The sequence below is a fragment of the Quercus robur genome, chromosome 1, assembly GCF_932294415.1.
Source record: "Quercus robur chromosome 1, dhQueRobu3.1, whole genome shotgun sequence".
NCBI classification, from domain to species: domain Eukaryota; kingdom Viridiplantae; phylum Streptophyta; class Magnoliopsida; order Fagales; family Fagaceae; genus Quercus; species Quercus robur.
In genome coordinates this window covers 29,915,141-29,929,498 of record NC_065534.1, presented here as the reverse complement: position 1 = coordinate 29,929,498, position 14,358 = coordinate 29,915,141, and the positions used below count along the sequence as shown (strand labels likewise).

Here is a 14,358-nt window from a genome sequence, read left to right as displayed (position 1 = left end):
TTATTTAGTAAAATGTCCATATTTTCTAAATTTGATTTTAACAAAATCAAATTATGTGTAAAACTCGATATCTTCAAATCATATTATATGTATATTTTTAAGTGGAATTCGATATTAGTAATATTGAAAAAAATTAAGTGGAAAAATATACATAGAATTCGACATTACTAATGTCGAGTTCCACCTCTAACTTAATTTTGTTGAAATTAAGTTTAAAAAACAGGAACATTTTGCTAAAAAGTTTCAAAATATGAGCATTTTATTGCATAATTTGTAATTTAGAGACAATACTCATTTCCCCCATGAAATTGATATAAGAAGTTGATCTGAACCATTGAAGGAAAAAAATAAATAAATAAATAAAATTCCTCACACAAGGCTATAGAGTTGAAAAGGCAACCTTCCCAAAATCTTGTATACACAAGTGTCTTTGACAATGAAAGTCTTGTTATATATATAATTACGTTGAGCTCAGGTTGTTCACACGAGTTTCCCATAAAAAAAATACAAATAACAAAAAGGGTTGTTCACACGAGTTATATATATAATTATTCTTAAATGGTGTGCTCAGGAAATATTGAGACAGTATCCCGACTTTTATCAAGTCAAAACAACGATATTTTAGGTGTTTTGAGTCTTTGAGACATTTTAAATTTAAACGACCAAAAGCCATTTGTTCAGAGAGATAAATCTTTTTCCTCCTTTTCTCAATGGCGGCTGGGCTTACATCACTTCATTTTCTGATAACTCTCTACTTCATCCTTAAGGTTCCATTGATGTTTGCTCAAGATGACCAGTTCATCTATAATGGCTTCCATCAAGCAAATCTGCATCTAGATGGAATCGCTCGAATCCACCCCAATGGTCTATTGCAACTCACCAACAATTCAGAACAAGAAGTTGGTCATGCTTTCTACCAATTTCCTCTAAAATTCAACACTTCTTCTTCGGGTTTAACTCAGGCTCTTTCATTTTCCACAAACTTTGTATTTGCAATAGTTCCTGAAATACCATCCAAACGTGGCCATGGAATTGCCTTCGCCATCAGGCCCTCGTGGAAATTCACCAATGTTGGAGCCGGCAATTATCTAGGACTCTTGAATTCCTCAAATAACGGCCTTTCAACAAACCACCTATTAGCCATTGAGCTTGATACAATGAAGGGTCAGGATCTTCAAGATAAAGACAACAACCATGTGGGAATCGATGTGAACAGCCTGAAATCAAATGAATCAGCTACTGCAACCTACTTTTCTGATCAAGAAGGGAAGAATATAAGCGTGGAGCTAGTAAGTGGCAACCCAATGCATCTTTGGATAGACTACAATGAAACAGAAAAGTTACTGAATGTAACACTAGCCCCAGCCGGCATCACAAAACCAAACCGGCCTCTCTTGTCAACACGCATAGATCTGTCCCAATATCTTTTGGAATCTATGTACGTTGGTTTCTCTGCAGCCACTGGTGCAGTTGCAAGTGACCAGTATATTCTTGGATGGAGCTTTAATAAAAGTGGACAAGCACAAGGCCTTGATGTTTCGAAGCTTCCTTCACTTCCTCGACAAAGGAAAGCAAAAGAGATATCAGGACTAATGATCATGGTTTTGCTCATAGCAGTAGCACTTGTGCTGATAACAATCACTGGAACTGCTTACAATTCAAGGAGGAAGAAATTTGAAGAAATACGTGAAGACTGGGAAAAGGAGTACGGTCCTCAGAGGTTCACCTATAAGAATCTCTACAAGGCAACCAAAGGTTTCTCAGACAAAGAGCTTCTTGGAGCAGGAGGTTTTGGAAAGGTTTATAGAGGAACACTGCCTTCTTCCAATACACAAATTGCAGTCAAGAAAGTCTCCCATGATTCCAAACAAGGGATGAAAGAATTTGTGGCTGAGATTGTTAGCATGGGAAGGCTGAGGCACAGAAACTTGGTAAAGCTCCTGGGATATTGCCGGCGAAGAGGAGAACTCCTCTTGGTCTATGATTATATGCCCAACGGAAGCCTTGACAAGTTCTTACATAGCAATGAAAAGCCAAACCTTAACTGGATTCAACGGTTTCGAATCCTGAAAGGAGTAGCTTCTAGCCTTTTCTACCTCCATGAAGAGTGGGAACAGGTTGTTCTACATAGAGACGTAAAAGCAAGTAATGTTCTATTAGATTCTGAATTAAATGGAAGGCTAGGAGATTTTGGCCTTGCCAGATTATACGACCACGGTACCAATCCTCAAACCACTCATGTGGTTGGGACAGTGGGTTATTTGGCTCCAGAGCTTACTAGAACACGAAGGGCAACCACTTGCACTGATGTGTTTTCTTTTGGGGCTTTCATGCTTGAGATGGCTTGTGGAAGGAGGCCTATAGAGCTACAAGGACTGCCTGAAGAGGCTGTTTTGGTTGATTACGTGTTTCTGTGCTGGGGAAAAGGAGCCATCCTTGATGCTAGTGATCCTAGATTGGAAGGTAATTATGTGGTGGAAGAAATGGAATTGGTTTTGAAACTAGGCCTATTTTGCTCACACGTAGTGCCAGAAGCGAGGCCTAGCATGAGGCAAGTGGTGCAGTTCTTGGAAGGGAATGCTAAGCTGCCAGAACTACCAAATGACAAAGCTTGTTTTGGTACATCTACAAGTAATGAAGTGTCTGATTTCTTCTTGTCATTTCCCTCATCTTTTAGCATAGCTTCTGCTCCTTCCTGTTCTAGCATTGATTCAATCCTCAGAAGTGGTCGTTGAATTAGTAGTATATTGTGCTATGGGTTGAATAGATTATGGGTTGAATAGATAATGGATCAATGCTTGGGACCAAATGAGCAAGTGGCAAATACAAAACACCGATTGCTTGGGTGTGGTGAGAATAGAAAAATAGAAACTTTTGAAGAATGTGATGTATGTAGTTGCTTTCGCTTAGTGTAGAAACTGTTATGGTAGTCTACTTTCTTTTTCTTTTTCTTTTTTTGATAAATTTTAGTAGTCTAACTTAAGCTCTAAGTAGTGCCACAATAAGAACAATTTTGTTGTTGCAAGTTTTATAGATCAATATTTATGTAGTGTATATCTGTTACAGAACCATATTTATGCAGTATTTAAGAAGGCATCATCCATAAATCAATCAAATGTTTATTTTAAAATTATTTAGTCGCAGACCCATCTTCCGTGGGAACATGTGTGCTTTTTTTTTTTTTTGGTAATGAGATATGAGATATAATTTGTTTTATGAAAATTTTTTACAGCATAATATATTAAGATTTGCCATTTTGAAAAAGTAAACTCATTTAATCAAAGAGGTATTACAGCACTTAACATTTTTCTCTTATGAGTTCTCCTTGTTTATCATTCTCTCTCTTTCTCTCTCCAAATACAACATGTTCTTTAGGTATTTTTTTTTGTCTTTTGGATCTTTCTATTAATTACTTTAACATTTTTTTTATAGAGTTTTAACCTATGGTGTCCTCTTCTGATGATTGTGTTTAGTGACGGAGCCAGAAAGTTTTTGTAGTGGGGCCAAACTAAATGTAACAAAATTCTTAAAGTTTTATGGAAAGGTTTATAAAGGAACTCCTCGTTCTTCCAATACACAAATTGTAGTCAAGAAAGTCTCCCATGATTCCAAGCAAGGGATGAAGGAATTTGTGGCTGAGATAATTAGCATGGGCAGGCTGAGGCATAGGAACTTGGTGCAACTCCTGGGATATTGCCGGTGAAAGGGTGAACTCCTCTTGATCTATGATTATATGCTCAATGGAAGCCTTGACAAGTTCTTATATGGAAATGAAAGGACAAACCTTAACTGGCTTCAACGATTTCGAATCATCAAAGGAGTAGCGTCTGGCCTTCTCTACCTCCATGAAGAGTGGGAATAGGTTCTTGTACATAGAGATGTAAAATCCAGCAATGTTCTATTGGATGCTGAATTAAATGGGAAGCTTAAATATTTTGGCCTTGCCAGATTATGTGACCATGGTGTCATTCTTCAAACCACCCGTGTGGTTGGCACTACAACAAACTTGAGTTTTTTCAATATATTTTTATCTACGGTCACTAAAAAATGTTAATAAAAACCTTAAACTTCTACAGTTATACACAACGGTTGATTAAAGTAAAGAAATTCATATATTTATTTCTACAGTTGGTATAACTGTTGAAACATGTGTAAAAAAAAAAAAAATCCATAGTTAGCATAACTGTTGGGTGATGAGGTTTTTCACATGATACCTGTGCCAAATGGTGCATTCAGTAGGAGTGATTATGTTTGTACCTCAGTAATTGGGGGATCGCTTTCTCTTTTATGTCATGATACTCTTCTGAACACCATGAAGTGCTGTTCCATTTGGGTGATGAAAGAGTATGGCGTTGTTGATTCTTGGACTAAACAGTTCACTGTTAATCTCAACGGAGGACTTTTATTAGGTCTCCAGAAGAATGGTAATATGTTAGTGGAGACAAAACTATGACAGAAAATGTTGTGTGGCTTGGGTGTAAACATTTTCAGATTTCAATATACTGCTTTTGGATCTTAATTTCTTATCGACTTGCTATAAAGAGTGGTCAGAGCTGTTAGATGCAATTTTGTGGTTCTCGTTGACAATGAGCTTAAACATTTGCAAGCTATAAACAAAAAATATAAATGAAATACTGATGTTATTATCTTTTTCTATACGCTGAACTCGTCACAACTAATCTATATTCAATATCAGAATGTGTTTTACGCTTCCTGTGCATGATGTGCGTGGGAATGGCAGTGGTGACTGCCGTGATAAGGGTATGGCGACTAGCAAGGGATAGGGCCGAAGCTTTCCAATTAGTTAGTCTCAAGCGAAGCTTGTCAATGAGGAAATTAAAGGCCCTGGTGCTTCGCTTACTTGTGAGGATGGGAACGCCAAGATATTTTCACACCTATCAAGCTATCATAGCTGTACTCACCATTGGGAAAAAACTTCTTTATCTATTACCTGGGTCTCTCTCCCTTGATTTTAGTGAGCGAAGCATGCCACTAAAGATGATGAAAACAATGTTAAAGAATTTCGTTATTAATGTCTTTCTTCTATGTCTCTGCCACGTGTCCACGGCAGCGATGGTGAAGAGCAATGAGCAACAAAGATGGACTTACATAGTCCACATTGCCAAATCCGAAATGCCGGCGAGTTTTGAGCACCACTTACACTGGTACGACTCGTCTCTCAAATCGATGTCAGACTTGGCCGAAATGATTTACACCTACGACAATGTTACTGAGAAAATCCAAGAGAAAGTATGTATTTTAATGTTAAGAAGAGTGAGACTGAGAGCTTGCCAAATTTTTTGGTTTAGAAATTTAGAGGTTATATTATTTATTTAAATTTTAGATTTTAAATGGGTTTTGCCACCTAATCTCGTGGTTAGGGTGAATTAGGGTTTTGGATGTTTTCCTAGTTCTCCTAGGGTTTTGTCTTTTTAGTATTTATATGTTTTATAGCCTTTGGAGTTTTTCTCTATTGTTTTCTTTTGTGGATTACAAGTTTATCAATTTGTGGATTAAAGCAATCTTTCGAGAATTTGAAGTTTAATAAAAGAGCATCATATGTACTTTCTTATGGATTCTGCAACATCAATTAAATCTCAAAAAAAGACCTCTATTCCATGAAAAAGAAAAATAGAGAAATTTTTTCATGGTTTGGATTTATTGCCAAAATTACAAGTTATGAAAGAACTTTCACAATAGAGGAAAACAATCTATTGACAAAGTTATATAAAAAGGAGTATATTAATTATTTTTCAAATGTAATTATTGTTTATAGAATTTATTGTATAAAAGGAAAATTTTCAAAAATTAAGTTGATAAAATTTTACATAAGATTTACTTTGTTTCAAGAAGAAAGACTAATAAATTTACCATATTATCATTTGAAAAAAGAGTTTAATCTATAATGAGAGTACATGCAGCGGCGAAATTTGTCCCTGCTTTTAACGTTCACACAATCAATTCAAACTTGTCAGGAAACCAAAAACCAAAAAAAGTGGGACCAACGTATTGTTGGAAGCTATTACAAGTGGGGTCTATCGAATAAGAAATAGTTGGAACTTGGAAGTTTTTTGTGCCGTAAGCCTTCAAAGTTAAGACGGACAACATTAAGTTTGGTTGGCCACTGTGAGTTACGACGAAGACTAAATTTTTTTTACAATAGTGTTACAGTACAATTCTAAACTATGCTAAAAATATATATATTTTATTCCACCTCTTAGTTGAAAAAAAGTAATGATATGAAAGAAATAATAAAAAAAAAAATATTAAAAAAATAATATTTTAATGAAAAAGTAAAATAATAGAGTTTTTGGATGTAGGGTGTATTATAAAATAATATGGTATAATTGATAAAGTAACTTTTTAAGATTATAAAATAAGATAGAATAGCATTTTTTAATACTGATACTCTTAGGATGAATGACTAAAAAGGTAAGATTGATTGGCTTGCACTAGTCAATCACGATTCACGAGTGTGGAATTTTGGTATTAAAAACATAGCACCGCGTCATTGCTGATGTCAGTAAAGACATAGTCACTAGATTCTGTTGACTACATGATTTGAGTGGCTGGCCGTTATTGGTAATTTTGATAACTTTTTCACAATTTTTTGAAGCCATTTGATGTGATTTTCTTTTAAAAAAAATTTCTATTTCAAAAAAATTGCCTTTATTTTTTCGATTTGTAATTGTTAGAGTTTGTTTGGAATTTGTTTATTTTGTTAAAATTAAAAATTTCTAATTAAAAATACTGTAGATAAAAGTAAAAGTTAACTAAAATAATATAATGAGCTTTATAAACAGTACTAAAAATATAATGAGACATATAAATAATAGTAAAAATAATTTCTAACTTCTGTTAGTAACTGCTTATATATATAAGTTGCAAATGGATTTCTGGATTGGTAACTCTTCTCTTGATGTAGTGTTAATATTTAGTTGGAGAATTATCAGCTTCCCTCCCACTTACGGATATGAATTGAAAGTGGTTGTTGACTTGGATGCTCAGCTTTGCCGTCAATCTAGGGTTGGAGAATTATCAGCTTCCCTCCCACTTTCGGATATGAATTGAAAGTGGTTGTTGACTTGGGTGCTCATCTTTGCCGTCAATCTAGGGTTGGAGAATTATCAGCTTCCCTCCCACTTACGGATATGAATTGAAAGTGGTTGTTGACTTGGATGCTCACAGGAAGCTATAGCGTTGAAAAAGCAATAGCGTTGAACCGTTGAAGGACAAAAATTTGCTCACAGGAAGCTATAGCGTTGAAAAAGCAATCTTGAAGTATATGTTTTGACCGCTTATATCAGGTGAAATTGATGGAAAAATAGACAAATTATACAGCAAAATGCTTATATTTTAAAGTTATTTAGTAAAATGTCCATATTTTCTAAATTTGGTTTTAACAAAATTGAATTATATGTAAAACTCAATAACTTCAAATCAAATTATATGTATATTTTTTAGTGGAACTCAACGTTAGTAATTTTGAGTTTCACTTAAATTTTTATTTTTTTTAAATTAAGTAGAAAAATATACATAGAATTCGACATTCCTAATGTCAAGTTCCACCACTAACTTAATTTTGTTGAAATTGAGTTTAAAAAACAGGGACGTTTCAAAATAGAAGCATTTTATTGTATAATTTGTAAATTAAAGACAAATACTCATCCACACCCCCCCCCCCCCCCCCCCCACACATGAAATTGATATAAGAAGTTGATCTGAACCATTGAAGGAAAATAAATAAATAAATAAATAAAATTCCTCACACAAGGCTATAGAGTTGAAAAGGCAACCTTCCTAAAATCTTGTATACACAAGTGTCTTGACAATGAAAGTCTTGTTATCTAGGGATGGCTTTACGTTGAGCGAGTTTCCCATAAAATAAAATTAAAAAAAAAAAAAGGGTTGTTCACACGAGTTATATATATAATTATTCTTAAATGCTGTGCTCAGGAAATATTGAGACAGTATTCCGACTTTTATCAAGTCAAAACAACGATATTTTTGGTGTTTTGAGTCTTTGAGACATTTTTAATTTAGTATTCCGACTTTTATCAAGTCAAAACAACGATATTTTTGGTGTTTTGAGTCTTTGAGACATTTTTAATTTGAACAACCAAAAGCCATATGTTCAGAGAGATAAATCTTTTTCCTCCTTTTCTCAATGGCGGCTGGGCTTACATCACTTCATTTTCTGATAACTCTCTACTTCGTCCTTAAGGTTCCATTGATGTTTGCTCAAGATGACCAGTTCATCTACAATGGCTTCCATCAAGCAAATCTGCATCTAGATGGAATCGCTCGAATCCACCCCAATGGTCTATTGCAACTCACCAACAATTCAGAACAAGAAGTTGGTCATGCTTTCTACCAACTTCCTCTAAAATTCAACACTTCTTCTTCGGGTTTAACTCAGGCTCTTTCATTTTCCACGAACTTTGTATTTGCAATAGTTCCTGAAATACCCCCCAAACGTGGCCATGGAATTGCCTTCACCATCAGGCCCTCGTGGAAATTCACCAATGTTGGAGTCGGCAATTATCTAGGACTCTTGAATTCCTCAAATAACGGCCTTTCAACAAACCACCTATTAGCCATTGAGCTTGATACAATGAAGAGTCATGATCTTCAAGATAAAGACAACAACCATGTGGGAATTGATGTGAACAGCCTGAAATCAAATGAATCAGCTACTGCAACCTACTTTTCTGATCAAGAAGGGAAGAATATAAACGTGGAGCTAGTAAGTGGCAACCCAATGCATCTTTGGATAGACTACAATGAAACAGAAAAGTTACTGAATGTAACACTAGCCCCAGCCGGCATCACAAAACCAAACCGGCCTCTCTTGTCAACACGCATAGATCTGTCCCAATATCTTTTGGAATGTATGTATGTTGGTTTCTCTGCAGCCACTGGTGCAGTTGCAAGTGACCAGTATATTCTTGGGTGGAGCTTTAATAAAAGTGGACAAGCACAAGGCCTTGATGTTTCGAAGCTTCCCTCACTTCCTCGACGAAGGAAAGCAAAAAAGATATCAGGACTAATGATCATGGTTTTGCTCATAGCAGTAGCACTTGTGCTGATAACAATCACTGGAACTGCTTACAATTCAAGGAGGAAGAAATTTGAAGAAATACGTGAAGACTGGGAAAAGGAGTACGGTCCCCAGAGGTTCACCTATAAGAATCTCTACAAGGCAACCAAAGGTTTCTCAGACAAAGAGCTTCTTGGAGCAGGAGGTTTTGGAAAGGTTTATAGAGGAACATTGCCTTCTTCCAATACACAAATTGCAGTCAAGAAAGTCTCCCATGATTCCAAACAAGGGATGAAAGAATTTGTGGCTGAGATAGTTAGCATGGGAAGGCTGAGGCACAGAAACTTGGTAAAGCTCCTGGGATATTGCCGGCGAAGAGGAGAACTCCTCTTGGTCTATGATTATATGCCCAACGGAAGCCTTGACAAGTTCTTATATAGCAATGAAAAGCCAAACCTTAACTGGATTCAACGGTTTCGAATCCTGAAAGGAGTAGCTTCTGGCCTTTTCTACCTCCATGAAGAGTGGGAACAAGTTGTTCTACACAGAGACATAAAAGCAAGTAATGTTCTATTAGATTCTGAATTAAATGGAAGGCTAGGAGATTTTGGCCTTGCCAGATTATACGACCACGGTACCAATCCTCAAACCACTCATGTGGTTGGGACAGTGGGTTATTTGGCTCCAGAGCTTACTAGAACAGGAAGGGCAACCACTTGCACTGATGTGTTTTCTTTTGGGGCTTTCTTGCTTGAGATGGCTTGTGGAAGGAGGCCTATAGAGCTACAAGGACTGCCTGAAGAGGTTGTTTTGGTTGATTACGTGTTTCTGTGCTGGGGAAAAGGAGCCATCCTTGATGCTAGTGATCCTAGATTGGAAGGTAATTATGTGGTGGAGGAAATGGAATTGGTTTTGAAACTAGGCCTATTTTGCTCACACGTAGTGCCAGAAGCGAGGCCTAGCATGAGGCAAGTGGTGCAGTTTTTGGAAGGCAATGCTACGCTGCCAGAACTACCAAATGACAAAGCTTGTTTTGGTACATCTACAAGTAATGAAGTGTCTGATTTCTTCTTGTCATTTCCCCCATCTTTTAGCATGGCTTCTGCTCCTTCCTGTTCTAGCATTGATTCAATCCTCAGAAGTGGCCGTTGAATTAGTAGTATATTGTGTTATGGGTTGAATAGATAATGGATCAATGCTTGGGACCAAATGAGCAAGTGGCAAATACAAAACACCGATTGCTTGGGTGTGGTCAGAATAGAAAATAGAAACTTTTGAAGAATGTGATGTATGTAGTTTCTTTCGCTTAGTGTAGAAACTGTTATGGTAGTCTACTTTTTTTTCTTTTTCTTTTTTAGATAAATTTTAGTAGTCTAACTTAAGCTCTAAGTAGTGCCACAATAAGAACAATTTTGTTGTTGCAAGTTTTATAGATCAATATTTATGTAGTGTATATCTGTTACAGAACCATATTTATGCAGTATTTAAGAAGGCATCATCCATAAATCAATCAAATGTTTATTTTTAAATTATTTAGTCAGAGACCCATCTTGCCTGGGAACATGTGTTTTTTCATTTTTTTGGTAATGAGATATAGGATATAATTTGTTTTATGAAAAGTTTTTAGAGCATAATATATTAAGATTTGCCATTTTGAAAAAGTAAACTCATTTGGTCAAAGAGGTATTACAGCACTTAACATTTTTCTCTTATGAGTTCCCCTTGTTTATCATTCTCTCTCTTTCTCTCTCCAAATGCAACATGTTCTTTAGGTATTTTTTTGTCTTTTGGATCTTTCTATTAATTACTTTAACATTTTTTTTTATAGAATTTTAACCTATAGTGTCCGCTTCTGATGATTATGCTTAGTGGCGGAGCCAGAAACTTTTTGTAGTGGGGCCAAACTAAGTGTAACAAAATTCTTAAAGTTTTATGGAAAGGTTTAAAAAGGAACTCTTCATTCTTCCAATACACAAATTGTAGTCAAGAAAGTCTCCCATGATTCCAAGCAAGGGATGAAGGAATTTGTGGCTGAGATCATTAGCATGGGCAAGCTGAGGCATAGGAACTTGGTGCAACTCTTGGGATATTGCCGGCGAAAGGGTGAACTCCTCTTGATCTATGATTATATGCTCAATGAAAGCCTTGACAAGTTCTTATATGGAATGAAAGGACAAACCTTAACTGGCTTCAATGATTTCGAATCATCAAAGGAGTAGCGTTTGGCCTTCTCTACCTCCATGAAGAGTGGGAACAGGTTCTTGTACATAGGGATGTAAAATCCAGCAATGTTCTATTGGATGCTGAATTAAATGGGAAGCTTGGAGATTTTGGCCTTGCTAGATTATGCAACCATGGTGCCATTCTTCAAACCACCTGTGTGGTTGGCACTACAACAAACTTGAGTTTTTTCAACATATTTTTATCTACAGTCACTAAAAAATGTTAATAAAAACCTTAAACTTCTACAGTTATACACAACGGTTGATTAAAGTAAAGAAATTCATATATTTATTTCTACAGTTGGTATAATTGTTGAAACATGTGTGAAAAAAAAATCCACAGTTAGCATAACTGTTGGGTGATGAGGTTTTTCACATGATACCTGTGCCAAATGGTGCATTCAGTAGGAGTGATTATGTTTGTACCTCAGTAATTGGGGGATCTCTCTCTTTTATGTCATGATACTCTTCTGAACACCTGAAGTGTTGTTCCATTTGGGTGATGAAAGAGTATGGCATTGTTGATTCTTGGACTAATAGTTCACTGTTAATCTCAATGGAGGACTTTTATTAGGTCTCCAGAAGAATGGTAATATGTTAGTGGAGACAAAACTACGACAGAAAATGTTGTGTGGCTTGGGTGTAAACATTTTCAGATTTCAATATACTGCTTTTGGATCTTAATTTCTTATCGACTTGCTATAAAGAGTAGTCAGAGTTGTTAAATGCAATTTTGTGGTTGTCATTGACGACGAGCTTAAACATTTGCAAGCTGTAAACAGAAAATATAATTGAAATACTGATGTTATTATCTTTTTCTATACGCTGAACTTGTCACAACTAATCTATATTCAATATTAGAATGTGTTTTACACTTCCTTTTACATTAGACTTGCTTAGATTTTTTTGATATGATCAGCCATTGCCTTATGAAATACTTTCTTCGACGGCTTCTAATACTTTTTTCGATGGTTTCACCGTTGAAAATAGCAAACTTTTTTGTAGTGTGGAACAGTGGGTTATTTGGCTCCAGAGCATACTAAAACAAGAAGGGCAACCACTTACACTGATGTGTTTGCTTTTGGGGCTTTCATGCTGGAGGTAGCTTGTGGAAGAAAGCCTATAGAGATTCGATGACTGCCAGAAGAGGTCATTTTGGTTGATTGGGTCTTCGGGTGCTGGAGAAAACGAGCCATCCTTGATGCTAGTGATCCAAAATTGGAAGGCAATTATGTAGTAAAGGAAATGGAATTGGTTTTGAAACTTGGCTTGCTTTGCTCACACTCAGTGTATTGCAGAAACTAGATTGGGTGGCTCGTAAAATTTTAGAAAACTGAAAACCCACAGCCAACAATGACTATGCATGAAAATTATTGTTTGCCTTCACAAACTACAACAAAATGTACTTTTCGTAACGAAAATTAGTGAGGAAATATTTTTCGTCGCTAAAAATACATCTTTAGTGACGAAATTCATATTTCGTCACTAATAATGAAAAAAATTATAACATTTAGTGACGAAAAATAAATTTCATCGCTATTGTGATCTGAAAAATGGGCGCCAATGGAGGGAAACTTTGGCGTGAGTTTAATTAATCTATAGCGACGAAATATTTCGTCACTAAAAGTTGAAATTTTTAGTGACGAAATATTTCGTCACTGTAGGTATTGTTGTGGATAGTATTAGTGACGGAAATCCTTTCGTCGCTATAAGGAAGAATTAGCGACGAAAAAAATTAGTCACTAAAAATAATAATAATTTTGCACTTATTCGTCATTGGCGAGCTGAAGCGCAACGACGACGCTTCAGTGTTGCGATCGCGACGCTCAACTCATCGATCGCGACACTCAGCTCGCTGATCGCGATGCTAAAGCGTTGCCGTTGAGCTTCATCGGTGAGCTGAAGCTCAACGGCGACGCTTTAGCGTCGCAATCGTTAAGCTGAAGCATCGGCGATGAAGCTCAACTCGCCGGTGATGTTTAGTTCGCAACGCTTCATCCTTTAGTTCGCGACGCTAAAGCGTCGCGATCGTTGAGCTGAAGCATCGCCGATGAAGCTCAACTCGCTAGTGATGTTCAGTTCGCGACGCTTCATCCTTCAGTTCGCGATGCTTCCGATGACCCTTCGCCTTCCACCCAATCGGCAACCCTTCGCCTCCCACCCAGCTGGCGACCCTTCGCCTCCCCCAAACGTGTAATGGGTATTTTTTTTTTTTTTCCTTTTGAGTTAATTTTTTTGTTAATTTTTGTTTAATGATTCTAGTTCCTTTGGGTATTTTCTTTTAATGATTCTAAATGCTTGATGTTAATTTTTTTGTTTAATGATTGTAGTTCCTTAACATAAATTGGGGTATTTTTTTGTGTTTTCATTCATTTAATGGAAATGGGTTTTTCTTTTCTGGTCTCTAATCCTTTTATGTTGTCCAAATTTATCTACTTGATGTTTGACAAAATTCCTCAGAGAGTTGAGTTTGTTACATGTTGTGCTATATAGTTGACTAATTGAGTTTATGTTAAATTGTCTGGTCCAACATGGTTTAAAATTTATATTTGTGTAGTACCCTTTGACAATTTTGTTAGAATGGAGAGAATTGTTTGGTTGTCATTTTGCAAGAGAAAAATAAAAATGGGTATTGGAGTTTATTGACAACTTATACTTGTTTTCTTGGTAATGGTTTTTATTAGTTTCAGAACCAGTCATGTATATGAAAATTTAATCTAAGCATTTCAAATTCATTTTTGGATTAAAAAAAGATAAAATAGAAGCAAGCTCCAGTACTACTCTGCTATTTTTACAAGCTTCTTCATAGTCTCATAGTTGATGGTTAAACTCATTGTGTAATGTGTACCTCTTTGAGATGCTAACATATATTTATATACTTTTTAAATATCTATTAGTTTAAAAAACATAAAATTAGCAAACAAGAAATTAAAAATTTTAGGCACGACTGGTGCGAAGGAAGTCAGTTAAGGATCATATTCTTTGATTTGAATTACTACTAATAAGACTATTTTGTTTTTATAGTTATATGTAGTTGTTTGTAGTTATAGTAGATGGAACACAAAGCTCATTATGGAATCTGTACTAATTTTTTTG

The 14,358-nt window shown here is 35.9% G+C and overlaps 1 protein-coding gene and 1 pseudogene across 1 annotated transcript; both read left to right on the top strand.

The window, feature by feature from the left end:
* The first annotated feature begins 601 nt into the window (after positions 1-601).
* On the top strand, positions 602-10,383 carry LOC126728914 (L-type lectin-domain containing receptor kinase IV.1-like). The gene is made up of 2 exons (XM_050434668.1): positions 602-767; positions 8,225-10,383. The coding sequence occupies exons 1-2, from the start codon at positions 711-713 to the stop codon at positions 10,190-10,192; spliced, it is 2,025 nt and encodes a 674-aa protein (XP_050290625.1). The 5' UTR covers positions 602-710; the 3' UTR covers positions 10,193-10,383.
* On the top strand, positions 10,228-12,567 carry LOC126698675 (L-type lectin-domain containing receptor kinase IV.1-like; annotated as a pseudogene).
* Positions 12,568-14,358: the final 1,791 nt, after the last annotated feature.

Excerpts from the sequence above, each read along its gene's own strand:
- LOC126728914 (XM_050434668.1), top strand. The coding sequence starts at position 711 with ATGGCGGCTGGGCTTACATCACTTCATTTTCTGATAACTCTCTACTTC. Across the intron at positions 768-8,224 it reads CTCTCTACTTCATCCTTAAG|GTTCCATTGATGTTTGCTCA; the intron begins GTTCCATTGATG and ends TTCGTCCTTAAG.